The sequence below is a fragment of the Polyodon spathula genome, chromosome 14, assembly GCF_017654505.1.
Source record: "Polyodon spathula isolate WHYD16114869_AA chromosome 14, ASM1765450v1, whole genome shotgun sequence".
Taxonomy (NCBI): domain Eukaryota; kingdom Metazoa; phylum Chordata; class Actinopteri; order Acipenseriformes; family Polyodontidae; genus Polyodon; species Polyodon spathula.
In genome coordinates, this window is record NC_054547.1 from 421,010 (window position 1) to 448,258 (window position 27,249).

At 53.4% G+C, this 27,249-nt stretch overlaps 1 protein-coding gene across 1 annotated transcript in view; it reads left to right on the forward strand.

Annotated features, from left to right (window-relative positions):
• Positions 1–27,249, forward strand: part of dnm3a (dynamin 3a) — a 53,054-nt gene that overhangs the window by 22,503 nt on the left and 3,302 nt on the right. Inside the window, 4 exon segments of the mRNA XM_041270846.1 lie at positions 13,561–13,670; positions 20,237–20,348; positions 25,585–25,749; positions 26,283–26,506. Of these exon segments, the coding sequence (XP_041126780.1) occupies positions 13,561–13,670; positions 20,237–20,348; positions 25,585–25,749; positions 26,283–26,506 (611 nt within the window).

Consider the following 27,249-nt stretch of genomic DNA (forward strand, 5'->3'; position numbering starts at 1 on the left):
CAGTGTTCCTCTGGAGTGCCTTCCCTTCACAGAGCAAACCCTCAGGCTCCACGCAACTGCCTGTGTATGTGTAAGTGTGTGCAAGAAGACACGCGTGCACGCACATACACCCACACACATACACACAAACATACACACACACACACGTATACACACACGCACACATGTAGACTTGCACTGAGACACACACTGACTCTCAGACAGTGCCTGGAAGTCATGCTGGATTGCGAAGCAGCTCTGTGATGGCTGTTTTGTCTCAGTGCCTGGTAGTCATGCTGGATTGTGAAGCAGCTCTGTGATGGCTGTTTTGTCTCAGTGCCTGGAAGTCATGCTGGATTGTGAAGCAGCTCTGTGATGGCTGTTTTGTCTCAGTGCCTGGAATTCATGCTGGATTGTGAAGCAGCTCTGTGATGGCTGTTTTGTCTCAGTGCCTGGAATTCATGCTGGATTGTGAAGCAGCTCTGTGATGGCTGTTTTGTCTCAGTGCCTGGAATTCATGCTGGATTGTGAAGCAGCTCTGTGATGGCTGTTTTGTCTCAGTGCCTGGAATTCATGCTGGATTGTGAAGCAGCTCTGTGATGGCTGTTTTGTCTCAGTGCCTGGAATTCATGCTGGATTGTGAAGCAGCTCTGTGATGGCTGTTTTGTCTCAGTGCATGGAAGTCATGCTGGATTGTGAAGCAGCCCTGTGATGGCTGTTTTGTCAGTGGGGTGAGTGGAGCCCTGTCGATCCCGATGCCTGTGCCTCTGCCTGGCTGTGGCTTGGTCAGGCTGGGTTGTCGTGTGACTGCCTGTCTGTGCCTGCTGTACAGGTGGGAGGATGTTCTGCACAGCAAGTGTAGACAGGCAGACACATGACAACTCCGTTCAGCCAATGGCAGGGCTGGATCCTCCATGACATCACAGTTGGCAGGCGGTAACCCTATGCTGTGCAAGTTACAGTGCAATACACACAGTACAATACACACAATACAATACAATACTGTGCAATACACACAGTGCAATACACACAGTACAATACACACAATACAATACAATACTGTGCAATACACACAGTGCAATACACACAGTACAATACAATACTGTGCAATACACACAGCGCAATACACACAGTGCAATACACACAATACAATACACACAATACAATACAATACTGTGCAATACACACAGTGCAATACACACAATACAATACAATACTGTGCAATACACACAGTGCAATACACACAGTACAATACAATGCTGTGCAATACACACAGTATAATACACACAATACAATACTGTGCAATACACACAGTGCAATACACACAGTCCAATACAATACAATACTGTGAAATACACACAGTCCAATACACACAATACAATACTGTGCAATACACACAGTACAATACACACAGTACAATACAATACTGTGCAATACACACAGTACAATACACACAGTACAATACAATACTGTGCAATACACACAGTGCAATACACACAATACAATACTGTGCAATACACACAGTGCAATACACACAGTACAATACACACAATACAATACACACAGTGCAATACACACAGTACAATACAATACTGTGCAATACACACAGTACAATACAATCCTGTGCAATACACACAGTGCAATACACACAGTACAATACACACAGTGCAATACAACACAGTGCAGTATATACAGTGCAATACACACAGTACAATACACACAGTACAATACACACAGTACAATACAACACAGTGCAGTATACACAGTGCAGTACACATAGTGCAATACACACAATACAATACAATACTGTGCAATACACACAGTACAATACAATACTGTGCAATACACAGAGTGCAATACAACACAGTGCAATACACACAGTACAGTACAACACCGTGCAATACACACAGTGTAATACACACAGTGCAATACACACCGTGCAATACAACACCGTGCAATACAACACCGTGCAATACACACAGTGCAATACACACAGTACAATACACACAGTGTAATGCAAGAAAACACTGGGCTGCAGTGTGGGAGGCAGTGGGTTTGAGTAGCTCAGTGGTTAGTGCTGGGCGCTGGATAGCATGGCTGTCCCAGTGAGCCTGTTAGCTCCAGTGGATGGCAGTTTGTTCAGATTAGTGTCTGAGAGAGACAGGGTGTGTTGTTCCTGCTCAGTGTTGTGTGGAGAGCGTGAATCCTGGCAGGAGGTGTTCGAGCACAGAGTGGAGAGGAGAGACACCCAGCAGACAGACTGCAACAGAGAAGCACAGCAGTGCAACCTCAGCAGTGTGCAAGTGGAGACACAGAGTGGAGAGGAGAGACACCTAGCAGACAGACTGCAACAGAGAAGCTCAGCAGTGCAGCCCCAGCAGTGTGCAAGTGGAGAAGCACACTGCAGCTGTACAGTCCGAACCGCTTGGGGTAAATGAGGCAAGAGACAGCAAACTACACGGCATCCTTCACAAAGATGAGCCATCACCAGGTGCTGTGCATCAACGATGAAGATGAAAATGGAAAGGAAAAGCAGACAGGATGTTCTCATTTTGTCCCGGGAAAGCAGTACTGTCCCCAGCAATGCAGCCTCTCTCCCCCGTGGCATCGGGGTCACATCCTTAAACATACACAGAGGATGTTTATCTTTCTGATTAAGGGGGGTTCCCCTAGAGTCAGAGAGCTTCAGACTAAACACTGCACTCGGGCCCCCAGGAAAACCAGGTCCCTCAGCATCACACACCTCCTCCAGTGAGAGCCTTCAGCATCACACACCTCCTCCAGTGAGAGCCTTCAGCATCACACACCTTCTCCAATGAGAGCCCTCAGCATCACACACCTCATCCAATGAGAGCCCTCAGCATCACACACCTCCTCCAATGAGAGCCCTCAGCATCACACACCTCCTCCAATGAGAGCCTTCAGCATCACACACCTTCTCCAATGAGAGCCCTCAGCATCACACACCTCCTCCAATGAGAGCCTTCAGCATCACACACCTCCTCCAATGAGAGCCTTCAGCATCACACACCTCCTCCAATGAGAGCCCTCAGCATCACACACCTCCTCCAATGAGAGCCCTCAGCATCACACACCTCCTCCAATGAGAGCCCTCAGCATCACACACCTCCTCCAATGAGAGCCCTCAGCATCACACACCTCCTCCAATGAGAGCCCTCAGCATCACACACCTCCTCCAATGAGAGCCCTCAGCATCACACACCTCCTCCAATGAGAGCCCTCAGCATCACACACCTCCTCCAATGAGAGCCCTCAGCATCACACACCTTCTCCAATGAGAGCCCTCAGCATCACACACCTCCTCCAATGAGAGCCCTCAGCATCACACACCTCCTCCAATGAGAGCCCTCAGCATCACACACCTCCTCCAATGAGAGCCCTCAGCATCACACACCTCCTCCAATGAGAGCCCTCCGCATCACACACCTCCTCCAATGAGAGCCCTCAGCATCACACACCTCCTCCAATGAGAGCCCTCAGCATCACACACCTCTTCCAATGAGAGCCCTCCGCATCACACACGTCCTCCAATGAGACCCCTCCGCATCACACACCTCCTCCAATGAGAGCCCTCCGCATCACACACCTCCTCCAATGAGAGCTGCTTCAGCTTTTAATAACCATGTGTCAGAGTGGGATAGCACCACCTAGAGGCTCAGAGCAGTATTTATTTATTTATTTTCATTTTTTGGAATTTTTGGGATAATTTTTTTTTTTGAAAAAAAAATAAAAATAAGGTTTCCAGGCTGGGCAATGCCTTCACTGGATTTATCAAAATTTAAAAATCACAAAACAACCACAAACACCAACCTGCTTCCTCAGCTCCCTCCTCCCAAATGAGAAGCAGAGGCCTCCTTTTATGTCAGGTGGCTGGGTGCTGATTGATCGTTAATTAACCTAATCAACTAATCAACCCCAGCCACCTGAACATAATAAACCCAGGCAGGTAGGGGAAATTAACCCCATCCCTGCCAATTTAAAAAGGGCAGAGCTTTGCTCTGCCACACCATGGTTTCCAACATGCCTACTGTGATTCACCACGGCAACCAAACTGTCAAGGGGAGCTCCACAAATCCATCTGTACGTTATCTAACAGTGTTTTATTCTTTTTCTTTTAATCCTGCCCAACGTTCATTTGCCAGCCTACCTCCCTGCCTCTCTGCCTATCTCCATCCCTCCCTGTCTCTCTGCTTGCCTCCCTCCCTGCCTGACTCTTTGCCTGCCTCTCTGCCTCTCTGCATGTCTCCCTGCCTCTCTGCTTGCCTCTCTCCCTGCCTGCCACCCTCCCTGCCTGCCTTTTTGCCTCCCTTCCTGGCTGTCTGCCTGCCTCCCTCCCTGCCTCTCTGCCTGCCTGCCTCCCTTCCTGCCTCTCTGCCTGCCACCCTCCCTCCCTGCCTCTCTGCCTGCCACCCTCCCTCCCTGCCTGTCTGCCTTCCTCTCTGCCTGCCTGCCTCCCTCCCTGCCTCTCTGCCTCCCTCCCTCCCTGCCTCTCTGCCTCTCTCTCTGCCTATTTTGTTTTTCCAGGGAATGTTCCACCCCCCCCACTCCGGCTCAGATGTCGGCTCTCTGTTCTCCCGCTGGGAGTTCAACCACTCAGATTAGTTCTCCATATCCCAGCTGGACCTGCACCAAGCAAAACCAAACCCATTCCTCTGTCAAAGGGACTTTTTCATTTGCTAGTTTAACGCACACACAGAGCTGTCTGATTTTTTCTTTGAACACTCACACACGCTCGCGAGGGTTAGTGTTGGGCTATAGATGCACATGTAATATCAATTCACTGATGAGAAACACACACACACACACACGTTTAAATATTCTACACAATTGCAGATGTGGAAGCAGCCCACTTACACACACACACACACACACACACACATATGCACTGAGAAAAACAGAAGGCTCCCCGAGGACAGCCAGGATGCTATGCAAACCAAAACCAGCTGTTTGAAAAGCTTGGGCCAGTGAACTAAAAAACAGCGGTGCTGGAGAGAGGGAGAAGAGAGAGCTAGGAGAGGGAAAAAGAAGGAAGAGAGAGAGAGAGGGAGATGGAAAATGGGGAAAAAAGGGAAAGGAGAGAGGAGAAGGGTTCTGGAGGAGAGTGAAAAGGGAGAGATGTTTGAGAGGAGTGAAAAGGGAGAGGGTTTGAGAGGAGAGTTAAAAGGGAGAGGGTTTGAGAGGAGAGTTAAAAGGGAGAGGGTTTGAGAGGAGAGTGAAAAGGGAGAGGGTTCTGGAGGAGAGTGAAAAGGGAGAGGGTTCGAGAGAAGGAGAGTGAAAAGGGAGAGGGTTCTGGAGGAGAGTGAAAAGGGAGAGGGTTCGAGGAGGAGAGTGAAAAGGGAGAGGGTTCGAGAGAGGAGAGTGAAAAGGGAGAGGGTTCTGGAGGAGAGTGAAAAGGGAGAGGGTTCTGGAGGAGAGTGAAAAGGGAGAGGGTTCTGGAGGAGAGTGAAAAGGGAGAGGGTTTTGGAGGAGAGTGAAAAGGGAGAGGGTTTTGGAGGAGAGTGAAAAGGGAGAGGGTTTTGGAGGAGAGTGAAAAGGGAGAGGGTTCTGGAGGAGAGTGAAAAGGGAGAGGGTTCTGGAGGAGAGTGAAAAGGGAGAGGGTTCGAGAGGAGAGTGAAAAGGGAGAGGGTTCGAGAGGAGAGTGAAAAGGGAGAGGGTTCTGGAGGAGAGTGAAAAGGGAGAGGGTTCTGAGAGGAGAGTGAAAAGGGAGAGGGTTCGAGAGGAGAGTGAAAAGGGAGAGGGTTTTGGAGGAGAGTGAAAAGGGAGAGGGTTCTGGAGGAGAGTGAAAAGGGAGAGGGTTCGAGAGAAGAGTGAAAAGGGAGAGGGTTCGAGAGGAGAGTGAAAAGGGAGAGGGTTCGAGAGAAGGAGAGTGTCAGAGTCGGAGCTCAGACTGGCTGAAAGGCACGCAACCACACAAGGCATCTCTAGAGACTAAACTGTGCAAATCAAACCGACATAGCCTTTCCACACCTAATCTGAGAGCAGCACAGTGCCCACAACCTCACAGAACTGCCTGGAACAGCAACGCCAGCACAGTGCCCACAACCTCACAGAACTGCCTGGAACAGCAACGCCAGCACAGTGCCCACAACCTCACAGAACTGCCTGAAACAGCAACGCCAGCACAGTGCCCACAACCTCACAGAACTGCCTGAAACAGCAACGCCAGCACAGTGCGCACAACCTCACAGAACTGCCTGAAACAACAACACCAGCACAGTGCGCACAACCTCACAGAACTGCCTGAAACAGCAACGCCAGCACAGTGCCCACAACCTCACAGAACTGCCTGAAACAGCAACGCCAGCACAGTGCCCACAACCTCACAGAACTGCCTGAAACAGCAACGCCAGCACAGTGCCCACAACCTCACAGAACTGCCTGAAACAGCAACGCCAGCACAGTGCCCACAACCTCACAGAACTGCCTGAAACAGCAACGCCAGCACAGTGCCCACAACCTCACAGAACTGCCTGAAACAGCAACGCCAGCACAGTGCCCACAACCTCACAGAACTGCCTGAAACAGCAACGCCAGCACAGTGCCCACAACCTCACAGAACTGCCTGAAACAGCAACGCCAGCACAGTGCCCACAACCTCACAGAACTGCCTGAAACAGCAACGCCAGCACAGTGCCCACAACCTCACAGAACTGCCTGAAACAGCAACGCCAGCACAGTGCCCACAACCTCACAGAACTGCCTGGAACAGCAACGCCAGCACAGTGCCCACAACCTCACAGAACTGCCTGAAACAGCAACGCCAGCACAGTGCCCACAACCTCACAGAACTGCCTGAAACAGCAACGCCAGCACAGTGCCCACAACCTCACAGAACTGCCTGAAACAGCAACGCCAGCACAGTGCCCACAACCTCACAGAACTGCCTGGAACAGCAACGCCAGCACAGTGCCCACAACCTCACAGAACTGCCTGAAACAGCAACGCCAGCACAGTGCCCACAACCTCACAGAACTGCCTGAAACAGCAACGCCAGCACAGTGCCCACAACCTCACAGAACTGCCTGAAACAGCAACGCCAGCACAGTGCCCACAACCTCACAGAACTGCCTGAAACAGCAACGCCAGCACAGTGCCCACAACCTCACAGAACTGCCTGAAACAACAACACCAGCACAGAGTCCGCAACCTCACAGAACTGCCTGAAACAGCAACGCCAGCACAGTGCGCACAACCTCACAGAACTGCCTGAAACAGCAACGCCAGCACAGTGCCCACAACCTCACAGAACTGCCTGAAACAGCAACGCCAGCACAGTGCCCACAACCTCACAGAACTGCCTGAAACAGCAACACCAGCACAGAGCCCGCAACCTCACAGAACTGCCTGAAACAGCAACGCCAGCACAGTGCCCACAACCTCACAGAACTGCCTGAAACAGCAACACCAGCACAGAGCCCACAACCTCACAGAACTGCCTGAAACAGCAACGCCAGCACAGTGCGCACAACCTCACAGAACTGCCTGAAACAGCAACGCCAGCACAGTGCCCACAACCTCACAGAACTGCCTGAAACAGCAACGCCAGCACAGTGCCCACAACCTCACAGAACTGCCTGAAACAGCAACGCCAGCACAGTGCCCACAACCTCACAGAACTGCCTGAAACAGCAACGCCAGCACAGTGCCCACAACCTCACAGAACTGCCTGAAACAACAACACCAGCACAGAGTCCGCAACCTCACAGAACTGCCTGAAACAGCAACGCCAGCACACTGCCTGAAACAACAACACCAGCCCACAACCTCACAGAACTGCCTGAAACAGCAACGCCAGCACAGTGCCCACACAACCTCACAGAACTGCCTGAAACAGCAACGCCAGCACAGTGCCCACAACCTCACAGAACTGCCTGAAACAACAACACCAGCACAGAGTCCGCAACCTCACAGAACTGCCTGAAACAGCAACGCCAGCACAGTGCCCACAACCTCACAGAACTGCCTGAAACAGCAACGCCAGCACAGTGCGCACAACCTCACAGAACTGCCTGAAACAGCAACGCCAGCACAGTGCCCACAACCTCACAGAACTGCCTGGAACAGCAACGCCAGCACAGTGCCCACAACCTCACAGAACTGCCTGAAACAACAACACCAGCACAGTGCCCACCTCACAGAACTGCCTGGAACAGCAATGCCAGCTCCACTCCCTGGAGACACACCCAGGAATCGACCTGCTTTCTCTGCACTGCCGTCTGAGTCAGTCTCTTGCATCCCATCACAGAAAGAGCCTGTTGCTTCCTCAGTGTCTGTCTGTATTGATCACTTCAGGGTCTGTCTGTATTGATCACTTCAGTGTCTGTCTGTATTGATCACTTCAGGGTCTGTCTGTATTGATCACTTCAGTGTCTGTCTGTATTGATCACTTCAGGGTCTGTCTGTATTGATCACTTCTGATCGGTATGACTTTTCAAAAAGATTCTGCTTGCAGTCGGCTTGGAACTTTACCAGCGAACTTTTATCACAGCGACTTGAAATGTCCACCCGGACTCTGTGTTCAGTGCTCAATCCTCATGTCTGTGTGCCTGTCAGTCTGTCACACCCCACCCCCCCACACACAACCACAAACCCCACACCAGCATTTCAGGTTTCATCCTTAAACTGTTATACAGTGGACACCAGCAGCTACCTTTCCTGTTTACATAAAACCCCAGCGAGGCGACTCGGACCAATTGAGGGGTCACTGTGGTCCGGCTGCTCCTCCTGTGTGGGCCTGACCCTCAGCGATGCTTCAGCCCAGTGGCAGCTGTGAGGTCACTAACCTGAGTAGAGGCTGTCAGCAGAGAGCGTGGAGAGGTCCGTCTGTCTGTCTGTCTGTATGTCGCTGAGCTCCCTTGCACAGTCTAACCAATGTGCAGACTACTGTACAACAGTATGATCCTGAACAGGTAGTCTGAACACTGGGTCGACGGGGCAGGATTGTCCTTCCTTCTTTTCTTTCTCTTCATCCTTCCCCCTGCTCCTCCAGAAAACATACCGCCTGCTCCTGGTCTCCCGATGGAGGGAGGGAGAGAGAGAGAGAGAGGGAGGGAGACAGAAAGAAAGAAAGCAAGCAGGCAGGCAGGCAGGCAGGTGAGGTCCTCTCTCCTAGTGCTCAAGGCTCGCAGTGAGATCCTTCCTGCTCTTTCCACGGCAGGGAAGTGCAGAGCTCTCCAGCCTTGACGTGGCACATGCAGACTGGGGATCTGGCAATGAATTTAGGGAAGGGATATAAAAAAAAATGGAGAGAGAGGGAGAGGGATGGGCCTCAGAGGCCTTATATGGATTGATGCGACCCAAGGGAATGGGTTGGAGCAGGCCCTAACCCTCTCTCCACTCTCCCTTTCTCCCTCTCTCCTCTCCTCTCACTAGCTCTCTCCCTTGCTCCCACTCTTCCTCTCTCCCCTCTCCACTCCCTCCTTTCCTCCCTCTCGCTCCCTCTCTCCTCCCTTGCTCCCCCTCCCTGTCTCCTCTCTCCGCCTCTCCCTCGCTCCCTCTCCCTGACTCCTCTTGCCCCCTCTCTCTCGCTCCCTCTCCATCTCCTCTCCCTCACTCCCTGGCTTCTCTCCTCTCTCCTCGCTCCCTCTCGATGTCTCCACTCTCCCTTGCTCCCTTTCCCGTTCTCCTCTCTCCCTCTCTGTCTCCTCTCTCCTCACTCCCTCTCCCTGTCTCCACTCTCCCCCAATCCCTCGCTCCCTCTCTGTCTCCTCTCTCCTCACTCCCTCTCTCTTTCTCTCTCTCTCAGACTGCGCTGTGGTTGTAAAGCAGTAGCAGATGTTTCTGTGTAATGTTAGGCAGTCACTTCATCTGATCCAGCTGGTTTTTTTAAACTTGGGCAGGAAGTGGGCCCCACTGGTATGGAAAGAGAAAACAAAGATGCAGAGCAGGAGACGGCTTCACTTGAGTGTTTCAAGTGTGTGTTTGTGTGTGTGTGTGTGAGAGTGTGTATATATATATGTATATGTATATGTTTTAGAAGACACTTTTCATCATTTCAGGGGGTTTTCTGTTCTGAGTGGGTATAGAGGGGACGGGATTGCTAGGGAGGGGGGGTGCAGTGTCCCCCTCACTCTAGACTCCCCCCCCCCTCCCCAAGCCCCCACACTCCAGCAGTAACTCGAGCTGTTTCCTGAGAATGAAGGGATTGGGGGGGGGGGGGGGGGGGGGGGTCTGGGGGAATGTTCTTTGTCAGACTCTGCATGAGTAATGACTTCCACATGTGGCCCTGCTGCTTCCTCTCAGCTCTGCTTTCTCACCCCTCTTCTGAGGACTCTCCTCTGCCCCTTCAACTTTCTGTTCTCCCCTCTGTCTCCTCTCTGCCCCTTCAACTTTCTGTTCTCCCTCTGTCTTCTCTCTGCCCCTTCAACTTTTTGTTCTCCCCTCTGTCTTCTCTCTGCCCCTTGAACTTTCTGTTCTCTCCTTGGTCTCCTCTCTGCCCCTTCAACTTTCTGTTCCTCCCTCTGTCTCCTCTCTGCCCCTTCAACTTTCTGTTCTCCCCTCTGTCTCCTCTCTGCCCCTTCAACTTTCTGTTCTCCCCTCTGTCTCCTCTCTGCCCCTTCAACTTTCTGTTCTCCCTCTGTCTCCTCTCTGCCCCTTCAACTTTCTGTTCTCTCCTCTGTTTCCTCTCTGCCCCTTCAACTTTCTGTTCCTCCCTCTGTCTCCTCTCTTCCCTTTCAACTTTCTGTTCTCCCTCTGTCTCCTCTCTGCCCCTTCAACTTTCTGTTCTCCCCTCTGTTTCCTCTCTGCCCCTTCAACTTTCTGTTCCTCCCTCTGTCTCCTCTCTGCCCCTTCAACTTTCTGTTCTCCCCTCTGTCTCCTCTCTGCCCCTTCAATTTTCTGTTCTCCCCTCTGCCTCCTCTCTGCCCCTTCAACTTTCTGTTCCTCCCTCTGTCTCCTCTGCTCACTCTCGTCTCTCCTCTTTCTCTGCTCACTCTCATCTCTCTGCTCACTCTCATCTCTCTGCTCACTCTCTTTGCTCTCTCTGTGCTTACTCTCACTCTCTCAGTAGCTTGGAGATTGTGAAGTGACGGCATCTTCTGTAACTTTTTAAAAACTTGATTTGAAAGTTGAAAAAGTTTCGCCCCTAGTGAAGGAGGAGGGCACTACAGAATCTCAGTCCTAGGAAAAGCATGTGGGCAAACTGCAAAAATGACTTTGCAAATTTACTGTGCTAAACTTTTATATGAGCAGCGCTGGTGTTGGGAGACCTGTGCAAGGAGAAAGAAAACTGAAATATAAAAAAACAGCTCCTGATGTGCTGCGGGGGCGGGAGGGGGTGCTGGAATGCTTGGCTGGCCCTCAGTCTGTTTCCTCTGGAATGCCGCTCGGCGCTCCCTGCTCCCCGTTCCAGACCCTGCTGGCTGAGGAGACCCCAGTGATGGGATCGGCCCAGAGGGCGGGAAAGAAGACTGGGGGGGCAATCCCAGAGCAGAGCAGAACAGAGCTGGCGGGGCTGGGCTGGGCTGGGCTGGGCTGAGCTGGGCTGGGCTGGGCTGACCATGGTTTGCTATGGTTTTTTTATACGCTTTACAGAGCCTGCCTATGCTTTACCTTGCTTTCAGTGTGCTGTGTAACACTCTGCTGTGTTTTACTGCGGGAAACATGTAGAAGGGTTGTGCTGGCAATGTGTACTATAGTTTACTCTGGTGCCATCAATAATACTGTAGTTTACTACAGCACTGTCAATTAATATTAGGGTTCACTATAAGCGCTGGTGAAAAAGCTGCACAATGCTGCTGGAAACATACTGTAGTTTCCCTGATTCCAAGTGGTGTGAGTTTCTCAGTTGTGTGTGTATTGCACTATATACAGGGCTGTGTGTGTATTGCAGTATATACAGGGCTGTGTGTGTATTGCAGTATATACAGGGCTGTGTGTGTATTGCACTATATACAGGGCTGTGTGAGTATTGCAGTATATACAGGGCTGTGTGAGTATTGCAGTATATACAGGGCTGTGTGTGTATTGCAGTATATTCAGGGGCGCTGGCTCTGCTCCCTGCACATGCTGCCTGTCTGCAGTCTGGCCTCTGTGTACAGACTATGTTCTTTATCCTCTCTGCAAAGCCCATTGACCCCTCTTCCAGCAGTGTAGAAGTCGTGTATATCAGTGGTATCGCACAGTGAAAGCATGGGCAGGGATCTGGTATTGAACAGCATGGTGACTATGTTAGTTCAAGGTAAAGCACAGTGTGAGCCTGGTACAGACATGCACATCTGCAGAGTAACTGTGCAGCTGTCTTGTCCTTATACCAGGACATGGGTTATTCTCTCCCTGATATCACCGTGCTTCGCTCTAGGCTGTGCTGTTCATCCTCCAGGTTTGCACAGCAGTGATTCTGTGATGCTTCTGCTTCAGTACTCAGCAGCATATTACATCCTTTCTTTAAAAGCAGACCCTGTTGGAAACTCTTTCCGTGTTTTTTCACTCAGAAGTGATATTTCTGAGACAGCAGATTAAGAATGTGCTGATGTGTGTAGCAGACTGTGTTGAGGAGTCCTTGCGGTCTCTGATCTCTCTAGCAGCTACAGGCAGCCGTGACTGAACAGAACAGGCAAGCCAAGTCAAGCGACTGCACTCACTCCATCCCCCTCCTCCTCTGAGAGCCGGGTGCTTCTGTACTATTGACTGCACTCAGTCCATCCCCCTCCTCCTCTGAGAGCCGGGTGCTTCTGTACTGTTGACTGCACTCACTCCATCCCCCTCCTCCTCTGAGAGCCGGGTGCTTCTGTACTATTGACTGCACTCACTCCATCCCCCTCCTCCCCTGAGAGCCGGGTGCTTCTGTACTATTCACTGCACTCACTCCATCCCCCTCCTCCCCTGAGAGCCGGGTGCTTCTGTACTATTCACTGCACTCACTCCATCCCCCTCCTCCTCTGAGAGCCGGGTGCTTCTGTACTATTGACTGCACTCACTCCATCCCCCTCCTCCTCTGAGAGCCGGGTGCTTCTGTACTATTGACTGCACTCACTCCATCCCCCTCCTCCTCTGAGAGCCGGGTGCTTCTGTACTATTGACTGCACTCACTCCATCCCCCTCCTCCTCTGAGAGCCGGGTGCTTCTGTACTATTGACTGCACTCACTCCATCCCCCTCCTCCTCTGAGCCGGGTGCTTCTGTACTATTGACTGCACTCCTCCATAGAGAAGACATGATAAACAACCCTTCCCCTCAACAATCCGGCTTCTGTACTATTTGTTGACAGGAAGGAGCTTGTTAGGATGGTTATTCTGGCTCTACAAGTCCAGTTATAAATATTCCCCACAGTAAAAGCACAGCAAAGTGCAATAAAACACAATGAAAGCATGATGAAGCACAGGTAAGCTTTGGAAAGAATGGCGAGGTCTGGTAAAGCATATTAATAAACAATGCAAACCAGGGTAAAGTCTGGTAAAAGCTCAGCATACAGTGCTGAAGTACTGTGGTAAACCTTTATAAGGGAAGCTGTGTTTCCACTGGCACAGCCCCAGTCCTGGACCTCATTCTCTGAGCAGACGGTGCCAGTGACTGCCTGCAAGGAGCTCCTTATTGAATCTGCCGTGCATCTCTGTGTTTGCAGGAGAAGGAGAAGAAATACATGCTGCCCCTGGACAATCTGAAGGTGCGAGACGTGGAGAAGGGCTTCATGTCCAGTAAGCACATCATCGCCATCTTCAACACAGAGCAGAGGTGAGAGAGCGAGCGCCAAGCACACTGCCAGCATGAGCCCCGAGACACACTGCACTGCCACCATGAGCACATAAACACACTGCACTGCCAGCATGAGCACCGAGACACACTGCACTGCCAGCATGAGCACACAAACACACTGCACTGCCAGCATGAGCACACAAACACACTGCACTGCCAGCATGAGCACATAAACACACTGCACTGCCAGCATGAGCCCCGAGACATACTGCACTGCCAGCATGGGCACACAAGCACACTGCACTGCCAGCATGAGCACCGAGACACACTGCACTGCCACCATGAGCACACAAACACACTGCACAGCCAGTATGGGCACACAAACACACTGCACAGTGAGCATGGGCACACAAACACACTGTACTGCCAGCATGGGCACACAAGCACACTGCACTGCCAGCATGAGCACCGAGACACACTGCACTGCCAGCATGAGCACACAAACACACTGCACTGCCAGCATGAGCACCGAGACACACTGCACTGCCACCATGAGCACACAAACACACTGCACTGCCAGCATGAGCACATAAACACACTGCACTGCCAGCATGAGCTCCGAGACATACTGCACTGCCAGCATGAGCACAAAAACACACTGCACTGCCAGCATGAGCACCGAGACACACTGCACAGCCAGCATGAGCACCGAGACACACTGCACTGCCAGCATGAGCACACAAACACACTGCACTGCCAGCATGAGCACCGAGACACACTGCACTGCCACCATGAGCACACAAACACACTGCACAGCCAGTATGGGCACACAAACACACTGCACAGTGAGCATGGGCGCACAAACACATTGTACTGCCAGGATGGGCACACAAACACACTGCACTGCCAGCATGAGCACACAAACACACTGCACTGCCAGCATGAACACCGAGACACACTGCACTGCCAGCATGAGCACCGAGACACACTGCACTGCCAGCATGGGCACACAAACACACTGCACTGCCAGCATGGGCACACAAACACACTGCACTGCCAGCATGAGCACCGAGACACACTGCACTGCCAGCATGAGCACACAAACACACTGCACTGCCAGCATGAGCACATAAACACACTGCACTGCCAGCATGAACCCCGAGACATACTGCACTGCCAGCATGGGCACACAAACACACTGCACTGCCAGCAAGAACCCCGAGACACACTGCACTGCCAGCATGAGCACACAAACACACTGCACTGCCAGCATGAGCACATAAACACACTGCACTGCCAGCATGAGCTCCGAGACATACTGCACTGCCAGCATGGGCACACAAGCACACTGCACTGCCAGCATGAGCACACAAACACAGTGCACTGCCAGCATGGGCACACAAACACACTGCACTGCCAGCATGAGCACACAAACACAGTGCACTGCCAGCATGAGCACACAAACACACTGCACAGCCAGCATAGAGACACAGTCGCACAGACACACTGCACTGCCAAGCACGGTTCAGTATTTATATTCTATATACAGTATAATAAATACCAGACCCTGATACTGATGTAATACAGCCATCTAAAATTTCTGTGTGTCAGATCGTTTGTATTAGATGGAAATGACATCACATTAAAATGAGCTGTGCTGTTTAATCATTCTTGTTTAGCTGCATATTATAAACAGTCTAGTGCAGGGTGCTGTGTGAGATACAAGCTGGTTTTCATCCACCCGTGGGTAGAAAGCAAACACGTTAGTTTCATTTATTGCTGCATGCACTTTACTTTGTTATGAACTGTATGAGTTGAACCTTCATTTTGAATACGTGGTGTGCCACAGGTTTGACTCCTTGATGTATTGATTATAAAGTGCGGACTCCAGTTCTCAAGCATGCTAACACGCAGCAGCCTGCAGGGAGGTGCAGTGCAGATGGAGCAGTATACTGGAGGACTGCAAGCACTCTGCCAAGGCGGTGCCCCTGTGCAGGGGAACTCGTATCAGAGCTCTGAATCTCAGTGTTCAATGGCTCAGAGTTAACGTTTCCCCCCCTTGGATGAGAGGAGAGGTTTTGTCAGGACTGGAACATGTGGAGCTGGTTTGTAATTAGTCATCCAACACTTGTGAGTGAATGTAAGACAGCACGCCAACAGGGGCATCATTAGTGCCATTTCACACCTAATTAAATCCAGACCAGACCCCACAATATAAAATGCTTTTCATTAGTATTTCCATTATAACAGAGCCGGATCCAAACGAGTGGTTTTGTCAGAATGAAATTAAACATGAACTGGCATTCCAGGGAAAGCTTCATATTCTCTGACAATCAGGAGGGGGTAGTGGGGAGCGAAGTACTGGCTCTCGCTCGCACACGCACTCACACTGCAGGAGGAATCATTGCAAGCTGTGTGTCCCAGCAGAGATGATGTTGCAGGAATGTGAGGCGTCTGTAAGATATTGAGTGGAATTACCCTGTCATTCTCAAAGATCAAACGCAGGAAACCAGGGCCTCTGCGGCCAGCCAGGAAAATATTCATCAGGATCATTTACCACTGCTCCCTCGCTCAGCACACACCACTGCAGAGCACTGCTCCCTCGCTCAGCACACACCACTCTGCAGAGCACTGCTCCCTCGCTCAGCACACACCACTGCAGAGCACTGCTCCCTCGCTCAGCACACACCACTCTGCAGAGCACTGCTCCCTCGCTCAGCACACACCACTCTGCAGAGCACTGCTCCCTCGCTCAGCACACACCACTCTGCAGAGCACTCCTCCCTCGCTCAGCACACACCACTCTGCAGAGCACTGCTCCCTCGCTCAGCTGCAGAGCACTGCTCCCTCGCTCAGCACCACCACTCTGCAGAGCACTGCTCCCTCGCTCAGCACACACCACTGCAGAGCACTGCTCCCTCGCTCAGCACACACCACTCTGCAGAGCACTGCTCCCTCGCTCAGCACACACCACTCTGCAGAGCACTGCTCCCTCGCTCAGCACACACCACTCTGCAGAGCACTGCTCCCTCGCTCAGCACACACCACTCTGCAGAGCACTGCTCCCTCGCTCAGCACACACCACTCTGCAGAGCACTGCTCCCTCGCTCAGCACACACCACTCTGCAGAGCACTGCTCCCTCGCTCAGCACACACCACTCTGCAGAGCACTGCTCCCTCGCTCAGCACACACCACTCTGCAGAGCACTGCTCCCTCGCTCAGCACACACCACTGCAGAGCACTGCTCCCTCGCTCAGCACACACCACTCTGCAGAGCACTGCTCCCTCGCTCAGCACACACCACTCTGCAGAGCACTGCTCCCTCGCTCAGCACACACCACTCTGCAGAGCACTGCTCCCTCGCTCAGCGCACACCACTCTGCAGAGCACTGCTCCCTCGCTCAGCACACACCACTCTGCAGAGCACTGCTCCCTCGCTCAGCACACACCACTCTGCAGAGCACTGCTCCCTCGCTCAGCACACACCACTCTGCAGAGCACTGCTCCCTCGCTCAGCACACACCACTCTGCAGAGCACTGCTCCCTCGCTCAGCACACACCACTGCAGAGCACTGCTCCCTCGCTCAGCACACACCACTGCAGAGCACTGCTCCCTCGCTCAGCGCACACCACTCTGCAGAGCACTGCTCCCTCGCTCAGCACACACCACTCTGCAGAGCACTGCTCCCTCGCTCAGCACACACCACTCTGCAGAGCACTGCTCCCTCGCTCAGCGCACACCACTCTGCAGAGCACTGCTCCCTCGCTCAGCACACACCACTCTGCAGAGCACTGCTCCCTCGCTCAGCACACACCACTCTGCAGAGCACTCCTCCCTCGCTCAGCACACACCAAGCTGCAGAGCACTGCTCCCTCGCTCAGCACACACCAAGCTGCAGAGCACTGCTCCCTCGCTCAGCACACACCACTCTGCAGAGCACTGCTCCCTCGCTCAGCACACACCAAGCTGCAGAGCACTGCTCCCTCGCTCAGCACACACCACGCTGCAGAGCACTGCTCCCTCGCTCAGCACACACCTCAGAGCACCCACCAGCACACACCACTGCAGAGCACTGCTCCCTCGCTCAGCACACACCACTGCAGAGCACTCCTCCCTCGCTCAGCGCACACCACTCTGCAGAGCACTGCTCCCTCGCTCAGCACACACCACCCTGCAGAGCACTGCTCCCTCGCTCAGCACACACCACTCTGCAAGGTCTAGGGTTAGAGCCGAGCGACTGGGAGGCAGTGAGGTCTAGGGTTAGAGCCGAGCGACTGGGAGGCGGTGAGGTCTAGGGTTAGAGCCGAGCGACTGGGAGGCGGTGAGGTCTAGGGTTAGAGCCGAGCGACTGGGAGGCGGTGAGGTCTAGGGTTAGAGCCGAGCGACTGGGAGGCGGTGAGGTCTAGGGTTAGAGCCGAGCGACTGGGAGGCGGTGAGGTCTAGGGTTAGAGCCGAGCGACTGGGAGGCGGTGAGGTCTAGGGTTAGAGCCGAGCGACTGGGAGGCGGTGAGGTCTAGGGTTAGAGCCGAGCGACTGGGAGGCGGTGAGGTCTAGGGTTAGAGCCGAGCGACTGGGAGGCGGTGAGGTCTAGGGTTAGAGCCGAGCGACTGGGAGGCGGTGAGGTCTAGGGTTAGAGCCGAGCGACTGGGAGGCGGTGAGGTCTAGGGTTAGAGCCGAGCGACTGGGAGGCGGTGAGGTCTGGGTTAGAGCCGAGGACTGGGAGGCGGTGAGGTCTAGGGTTAGAGCCGAGCGACTGGGAGGCGGTGAGGTCTAGGGTTAGAGCCGAGCGACTGGGAGGCGGTGAGGTCTAGGGTTAGAGCCGAGCGACTGGGAGGCGGTGAGGTCTAGGGTTAGAGCCGAGCGACTGGGAGGCGGTGAGGTCTAGGGTTAGAGCCGAGCGACTGGGAGGCGGTGAGGTCTAGGGTTAGAGCCGAGCGACTGGGAGGCGGTGAGGTCTAGGGTTAGAGCCGAGCGACTGGGAGGCGGTGAGGTCTAGGGTTAGAGCCGAGCGACTGGGAGGCGGTGAGGTCTAGGGTTAGAGCCGAGCGACTGGGAGGCGGTGAGGTCTAGGGTTAGAGCCGAGCGACTGGGAGGCGGTGAGGTCTAGGGTTAGAGCCGAGCGACTGGGAGGCGGTGAGGTCTAGGGTTAGAGCCGAGCGACTGGGAGGCGGTGAGGTCTAGGGTTAGAGCCGAGCGACTGGGAGGCGGTGAGGTCTAGGGTTAGAGCCGAGCGACTGGGAGGCGGTGAGGTCTAGGGTTAGAGCCGAGCGACTGGGAGGCGGTGAGGTCTAGGGTTAGAGCCGAGCGACTGGGAGGCGGTGTGGTCTAGGGTTAGAGCCGAGCGACTGGGAGGCGGTGAGGTCTAGGGTTAGAGCCGAGCGACTGGGAGGCGGTGAGGTCTAGGGTTAGAGCCGAGCGACTGGGAGGCGGTGAGGTCTAGGGTTAGAGCCGAGCGACTGGGAGGCGGTGAGGTCTAGGGTTAGAGCCGAGCGACTGGGAGGCGGTGAGGTCTAGGGTTAGAGCCGAGCGACTGGGAGGCGGTGAGGTCTAGGGTTAGAGCCGAGCGACTGGGAGGCGGTGAGGTCTAGGGTTAGAGCCGAGCGACTGGGAGGCGGTGAGGTCTAGGGTTAGAGCCGAGCGACTGGGAGGCGGTGAGGTCTAGGGTTAGAGCCGAGCGACTGGGAGGCGGTGAGGTCTAGGGTTAGAGCCGAGGGACTGGAAGGCAGTGAGGTCTAGGGTTAGAGCCGAGCGACTGGGAGGCGGTGAGGTCTAGGGTTAGAGCCGAGCGACTGGGAGGCGGTGAGGTCTAGGGGGTGGGAGGCGGTGAGGTCTAGGGTTAGAGCCGAGCGACTGGGAGGCGGTGAGGTCTAGGGTTAGAGCCGAGCGACTGGGAGGCGGTGAGGTCTAGGGTTAGAGCCGAGCGACTGGGAGGCGGCAGTATTCAAATACCCACCAACGTACTTGGATCCAAGGCTCTAATGTTCCTGTTTCCCACGAAGTGTACAAGAGCCTATCCGTGTCGACGAAAGAGGCGGTTGAGGTCTAGGGTTAGAGCCCAAGCGAGCTGGGAGCTGGTGGAGGTCAGTGTTCGAGCCTAGCCATCGGTGGGAGTTCGGTGATACTTAAGGACCCCCTAGTGTACTATAGCCAGCGACTGGAGGAGCTGACTGAGCATTAGGGTTAGATGCCGAGCGACTGGGAGCGGTGAGGTCTAGGGTTGAGCCGAGCGACTGGGAGCTAAAAAAAAGTTCTAGCGTTATGAGGTCCTGATTAGCCGAACTGGAGCGGTGAGGACACCCCCAGCCATCTGTGACAGTACTTGGTTAGCCGAAGCGAGGTGGAGGCGGTGAGGTGCTGGGGTGTAATGCCTTCTTCCGGTGTGAGCACAGGCTACTGTGCATAAGTTAAAGGTGCAAGGGTCTAGGGTTAGAGCCGAGGTCTAGTGGTTAGCCGAGCTGGGAGGAGGGAGGGTTAGAGCCGGGACTGGGCGGCGGGAGTCATTGTGGTCTAGTGGTTAGAGCTGAGGGACTGGAAGGCAGTGGTCAAGGGGTTAGAGCTGAGGGACTGTGTTCAGTGCTGTGAATTGCTCTGTTCTGTTCCCAGGAATGTTTACAAGGACTATCGCTACCTGGAGCTGGCCTGTGACTCCCATGAAGAGGTGGATAGCTGGAAGGCTTCTCTGCTGCGAGCTGGAGTCTACCCTGAGAAACCCTCTGTGAGTGACCTGCCTGCCCCCCACCTGCCCCCCACTGCATACCCTGCACACCATTTCATAGTGAGGCTGCAGCACAGTGACTGAGCCCTCCTCACACTGGAGAGAAGGGCTTTCACAGTGAGGCTGCAGCACAGTGACTGAGCCCTCCTCACACTGGAGAGAAGGACTTTCACAGTGAGGCTGCAGCACAGTGACTGAGCCCTCCTCACACTGAAGAGAAGGACTTTCACAGTGAGGCTGCAGCACAGTGACTGAGCCCTCCTCACACTGGAGAGAAGGGCTTTCACAGTGAGGCTGCAGCACAGTGACTGAGCCCTCCTCACACTGGAGAGAAGGGCTTTCACAGTGAGGCTGCAGCACAGTGACTGAGCCCTCCTCACACTGGAGAGAAGGACTTTCACAGTGAGGCTGCAGCACAGTGACTGAGCCCTCCTCACACTGGAGAGAAGGGCTTTCACAGTGAGGCTGCAGCACAGTGACTGAGCCCTCCTCACACTGGAGAGAAGGGCTTTCACAGTGAGGCTGCAGCACAGTGACTGAGCCCTCCTCACACTGGAGAGAAGGGCTTTCACAGTGAGGCTGCAGCACAGTGACTGAGCCCTCCTCACACTGGAGAGAAGGGCTTTCACAGTGAGGCTGCAGCACAGTGACTGAGCCCTCCTCACACTGGAGAGAAGGGCTTTCACAGTGAGGCTGCAGCACAGTGACTGAGCCCTCCTCACACTGGAGAGAAGGGCTTTCACAGTGAGGCTGCAGCACAGCGACTGAGCCCTCCTCACACTGGAGAGAAGGGCTTTCATAGTGAGGCTGCAGCACAGTGACTGAGCCCTCCTCACACTGGAGAGAAGGGCTTTCACAGTGAGGCTGCAGCACAGCGACTGAGCCCTCCTCACACTGGAGAGAAGGGCTTTCATAGTGAGGCCGGTGCAGCAGCTGGTTCTCATTACAGAGGAGCTGCGATCCAGCCAGTGAATTCCAGCGACTGTCCCTGAGCAGCCAGGAGAGAGACCACCACACCCTTGTCAGAGCAGAGTAACGCAGCACAGGGAAAGCATGGGAAGTATAGGCAAGAGCTGGAAAGAATAGCAAGGTATGGTAAAGAATATTCCAAAGCAAACCCTTAGAAAAGATTCCCACAGTAAAAGCTCAACAAAGTGGAATAAAGCACGATGCAGCATAGGTAAGAGTTGTGAAGCACAGAGTGGTGTTAAGCTTATTTAAAGAAATGGTAGTGGCATAGTATAACTATGGGACAAGAATGAGGAAACTGCAAAGTACCTGTCACAGATTGGCTTGGTGAGTGACGTCAGACCAGGGAGGAGATGCAGACAGCACTGGGGTTTGAATGAATGTGCTGGGGCACAGATTTATTGCAAATAAAAAGGTTTCAACAGAAGCAAAACACTTATCCCAAAACAAAGCGGCACAGCGGCGAAAACAAAGACAGATACAAAACAAAACAACACAGCGGCCAAAACAAACAGACATATACAAAACAGACATGAAACAAAAGCAGGTACGGTGCTGGTGTAAACCAGCAGGGGTAACAATGGCTTTCTGATAATATCGACTCTTGTCTCTCATTACGCTTCTCAACGCACTAACCTGTTCAGCCAAAGCTGCTTGTTTTTATATTAACTGGCTATCAATTCCCTAGTTTATCCCTCCAGGGTTTCTCAGACGTGTGGCCATCAGCCAGTTTGTCAGTAGTCACTCACTGTTGACCCTGCATTCTTACCATTGTGTCTGGATGGGCATTTTAACCCCATCCAGACTGTAAACAATAATAACAAAACATCGTGTTTTTACACACAAAACATACATTTTACATAATAATACAACAACTACAAATACAGAGTAATACAAAACATAAAACACGCACAGACAGGGAGTACCCCTTCACAATGACCAAGCACGCGTCACAATGACCAAGCACGCGTCACAGTGACCAAGCACGCGTCACAGTGACCAAGCACGCGTCACAGTGACCAAGCACGCGTCACAGTGACCAAGCACGCGTCACAGTGACCAAGCACGCGTCACAGTGACCAAGCACGCGTCACAGTGACCAAGCACGCGTCACAGTGACCAAGCACGCGTCACAGTGACCAAGCACGCGTCACAGTGACCAAGCACGCGTCACAGTGACCAAGCACGCGTCACAGTGACCAAGCACGCCTCACAGTGACCAAGCACGCGTCACAGTGACCAAGCACGCGTCACAGTGACCAAGCACGCGTCACAGTGACCAAGCACGCGTCACAATGACCAAGCATGCATTGCACCACGTCACTCTGTCTGCAGTCCCTGTGACTTCCTAACAGATATTGCATAAATAAACACAGAGCTGAGGGACTGGGAGGGAGGCAGTGTGGCTCAGTGGTTGGCGCTCAGGGAGTGGGAGGGTGTGGTTTAGTGGTTAAACTCCACATGTCGTGCTACGGGAGAGCCTGTACTGTTGAAACCATGTCCCTAGACCACACTGCTCAAGGAGTCTCTGGATGTAGCTGCAATAATCTGTTTGAGGCGCCTGTACTGGAGCCACACAGACGCCCAGCAGAGAGAGACAAATATTTTCCATTTATTTCTTTTCAAGTTCAATTCCAGACGCTTGATTTTATAATTTCAATATCCTGGTCCTGCAGCGACGGGGCAGAGAAAGGAGGGGAGAGTGGGTCCAGAGTGGGTCACGTGGGGAGAGTGGGTCCAGATTCCAGGGGATTCCAGGGGATCCCCAGTGCTGTGGGAATCCCCTGGTTTTTAATATGCTTTACCATACCTAATACCTCAGTGCTTACCTGTGCTTTGCCATGCTTTAACTGTGCTTTTACTGTGAGACACTAAGGGCAGGAGGGGCTGGCGCCTTGTTGGAGGATCGGTTTGCTCTGTTTGTAAAGAGACCCCTCTCCCCTCACTACCCAGGGCTCCTGCCTCAGTGGGGGAGTTTCTGTTGTTTCAGAGAAGTAGTTGAAAGCCTCTGTGCTTGATTGTGGTGTGGGCTTCCCAATGGGTGGAGGGAGGTAATGAGAGCCAGCTGTCCCTGTGTGCTGAGCCAGCGAAGGGGAGCCCCTCCCTCCTCCGTGCAGCGGAGTCCAGATCCGTGCGCACTCTCCTAGCACGTCACCCTCAGCACTGCACTCCCTGTGGGTTCTATTGCAATGCTGAGCCAACCAACATCTTTACATCTTGAAGCTTTAAGCATGTATTTTCTTTTTAATCCTCTTTTTTGCGAGCAAGCAGTTTAGATCTCTTTTGAGTCCGTTTATAGTTTATATTGTAAAGCGCACTGGGATGCTTGTTCGTGAAGGACGCTGTTTAAATTAATTTGGTATGGTGTGCTATGGTAATGGGTGGAAATAAGGCTCCCATTGTATAGCAGTTTGACCCATTCCTGGTTTTACTATGAGTTTAATAAGACTCGTCTGAGCTGGTTACCTACAAAAAAACTGCAAAATACTGTGCTAAAATACCATAGCAAACTTTTATAAAGGAAGCTCTCTTGAGTGTTGATAGGTATGGTAACCCTGCTCCTCTTCATTGGTTGATTGTTGGTGGGTGTTGTTGGTGGGTGTTGCTGGTGGTTGATCGCTGGTGGTTGATCGCTGGTGGGTGTTGCTGGTGGTTGATTGCTGGTGGGTGTTGTTGGTGGGAGTTGCTGGTGGTTGATTGCTGGTGGGTGTTGCTGGTGGGTGTTGCTGGTGGGTGTTGCTGGTGGTTGATTGCTGGTGGGTGTTGCTGGTGGTTGATTGCTGGTGGGTGTTGCTGGTGGTTGATTGCTGGTGGGTGTTGCTGGTGGTTGATTGCTGGTGGGTGTTGCTGGTGGGTGTTGCTGGTGGGTGGTTGCTGGTGGGTGTTGCTGGTGGTTGATTGCTGGTGGGTGTTGCTGGTGGGTGTTGCTGGTGGTTGATTGCTGGTGGGTGTTGCTGGTGGGAGTTGCTGGTGGTTGATTGCTGGTGGGTGTTGCTGGTGGTTGTTTGCTGGTGGGTGTTGTTGGTGGTTGTTGCTGGTGGTTGATTGCTGGTGGGTGTTGCTGGTGGGTGTTGCTGGTGGTTGATTGCTGGTGGGTGTTGCTGGTGGTTGATTGCTGGTGGGTGTTGCTGGTGGTTGATTGCTGGTGGGTGTTGCTGGTGGGTGATTGCTGGTGGGTGTTGCTGGTGGGTTGCTGGTGGGTGTTGCTGGTGGTTGATTGCTGGTGGGTGTTGCTGGTGGTTGATTGCTGGTGGGTGTTGCTGGTGGTTGTTGCTGGTGGTTGATTGCTGGTGGGTGTTGCTGGTGGGTGTTGCTGGTGGTTGATTGCTGGTGGGTGTTGCTGGTGGTTGATTGCTGGTGGGTGTTGCTGGTGGGTGTTTGCTGGTGGGTGATTGCTGGTGGGTGTTGCTGGTGGGTGTTGCTGGTGGGTGTTGCTGGTGGGTGTTGCTGGTGGTTGATTGCTGGTGGGTGTTGCTGGTGGGTGTTTGCTGGTGGGTGTTGCTGGTGGTTGATTGCTGGTGGGTGTTGCTGGTGGTTGATTGCTGGTGGGTGTTGCTGGTGGGTGTTGCTGGTGGGTGTTGCTGGTGGTTGATTGCTGGTGGGTGTTGCTGGTGGGTGTTGCTGGTGGGTGTTGCTGGTGGTTGTTTGCTGGTGGGTGTTGCTGGTGGTTGTTTGCTGGTGGGTGTTGCTGGTGGTTGTTTGCTGGTGGGTGTTGCTGGTGGTTGATTGCTGGTGGGTGTTGCTGGTGGTTGTTTGCTGGTGGGTGTTGCTGGTGGTTGTTTGCTGGTGGGTGTTGCTGGTGGTTGATTGCTGGTGGGTGTTGCTGGTGGTTGATTGCTGGTGGGTGTTGCTGGTGGGTGTTGCTGGTGGGTGTTGCTGGTGGTTGATTGCTGGTGGGTGTTGCTGGTGGGTGTTGCTGGTGGTTGATTGCTGGTGGGTGTTGCTGGTGGTTGTTTGCTGGTGGGTGTTGCTGGTGGTTGATTGCTGGTGGGTGTTGCTGGTGGTTGATTGCTGGTGGGTGTTGCTGGTGGGTGTTGCTGGTGGGTGTTGCTGGTGGGTGTTGCTGGTGGGTGTTGCTGGTGGGTGTTGCTGGTGGGTGTTGCTGGTGGGTGTTGCTGGTGGGTGTTGCTGGTGGTTGATTGCTGGTGGGTGTTGCTGGTGGGAGTTGCTGGTGGTTGATTGCTGGTGGGTGTTGCTGGTGGGAGTTGCTGGTGGTTGATTGCTGGTTGGTGTTGCTGGTGGCTGACAGTTCTCTCCTCTCTTGCAGGTGGACAGCGATGACTCAGGCCCCTCTGATAATTTCTCCATGGACCCCCAGCTGGAGCGGCAGGTGGAGACCATCAGAAACCTGGTTGACTCTTACATGGCCATCGTCAACAAGTGCATCAGGGACCTCATGCCAAAGACCATCATGCACCTCATGATCAGCAACGTAAGCAGCCAATGCAGTACTGCCTGCCGAGGCTAGGGGGCAGCTCTAGTTCAGTTTGCTCTGGTTCAGTTTGCTGTGGTTCAGTTTGCTCAGGTTTAGTTCTGGTTCAGTTTGCTCAGGTTCAGTTTGCTCAGGTTCAGTTCTGGTTCCGTTTGTTCTGGTTCAGTTTGCTCAGGTTCAGTTTGTTCTGGTTCAGTTCTGGTTCAGTTTGCTCTGGTTCAGTTCTGGTTCAGTTTGCTCAGGTTCAGTTCTGGTTCAGTTCTGGTTCAGTTTGCTCAGGTTCAGTTTGCTCAGGTTCAGTTCTGGTTCAGTTCTGGTTCAGTTTGCTCTGGTTCAGTTTGCTCAGGTTCAGTTCTGGTTCAGTTCTGGTTCAGTTTGTTCTGGTTCAGTTCTGGTTCAGTTTGCTCTGGTTCAGTTCTGGTTCAGTTTGCTCAGGTTCAGTTCTGGTTCAGTTCTGGTTCAGTTACTGTGGTTCAGTTTGCTCTGGTTCAGGTATTGAGTTCTGGTTCGGCTCTCCCTGTTTGTCCTGGCAGGTGAAGGAGTTCATCAACGCGGAGCTGCTGGCCCAACTATACTCCACGGAGGATCAGAGCGTGCTGATGGACGAGTCCGCAGAGCAGGCACAGCGCCGGGACGAGGTCCTGCGCACTCACCACGCCCTGAAGGAGGCACTAGCAATCATCGGAGACATCTCCACCACCACCATCTCCACACCACTGCCCCCCCCCATCGACAGCTCCTGGCAGGGGGGCCGTAGGTACTGACACAGCGGGGAATGGGAGGGTGTAGGGGCTCTGGTATTGACACAGGGGGGAATGGGAGGGTGTAGGGGCTCTGGTACTGACACAGGGGGGAATGGGAGGGTGTAGGGGCTCTGGTACTGACACAGGGGGGAATGGGAGGGTGTAGTGGGCTCTGGTACTGACACAGGGGGGAATGGGAGGGTGTAGGGGCTCTGGTACTGACACAGGGGGGAATGGGAGGGTGTAGGGGCTCTGGTACTGACACAGGGGGGAATCGGAGGGTGTAGTGGGCTCTGGTACTGACACAGGGGGGAATGGGAGGGTGTAGGGGCTCTGGTACTGACACAGGGGGGAATGGGAGGGTGTAGGGGCTCTGGTACTGACACAGGGGGGAATCGGAGGGTGTAGTGGGCTCTGGTACTGACACAGGGGGGAATGGGAGGGTGTAGTGGGCTCTGGTACTGACACAGGGGGGAATGGGAGGGTGTAGTGGGCTCTGGTACTGACACAGGGGGGAATGGGAGGGTGTAGGAGGCTCTTCTATAATAGATGAATAATAATAATAATAATAATAATGATGATGATGACGTCGATGATCAATCTTGTGTATTAGTTGCTCTGTATCTTGATGATAATGATCTGCTTTGTCTCTTCACACTTCCTTTCTTCCCCAACCCTCTTTCCCTCTTCTCCCTCTCTCCTCTCCCTCTCCTCTCACCTCTGTCTCCTCCCCCCTTCTCCCCCTCCTCCTCCAACC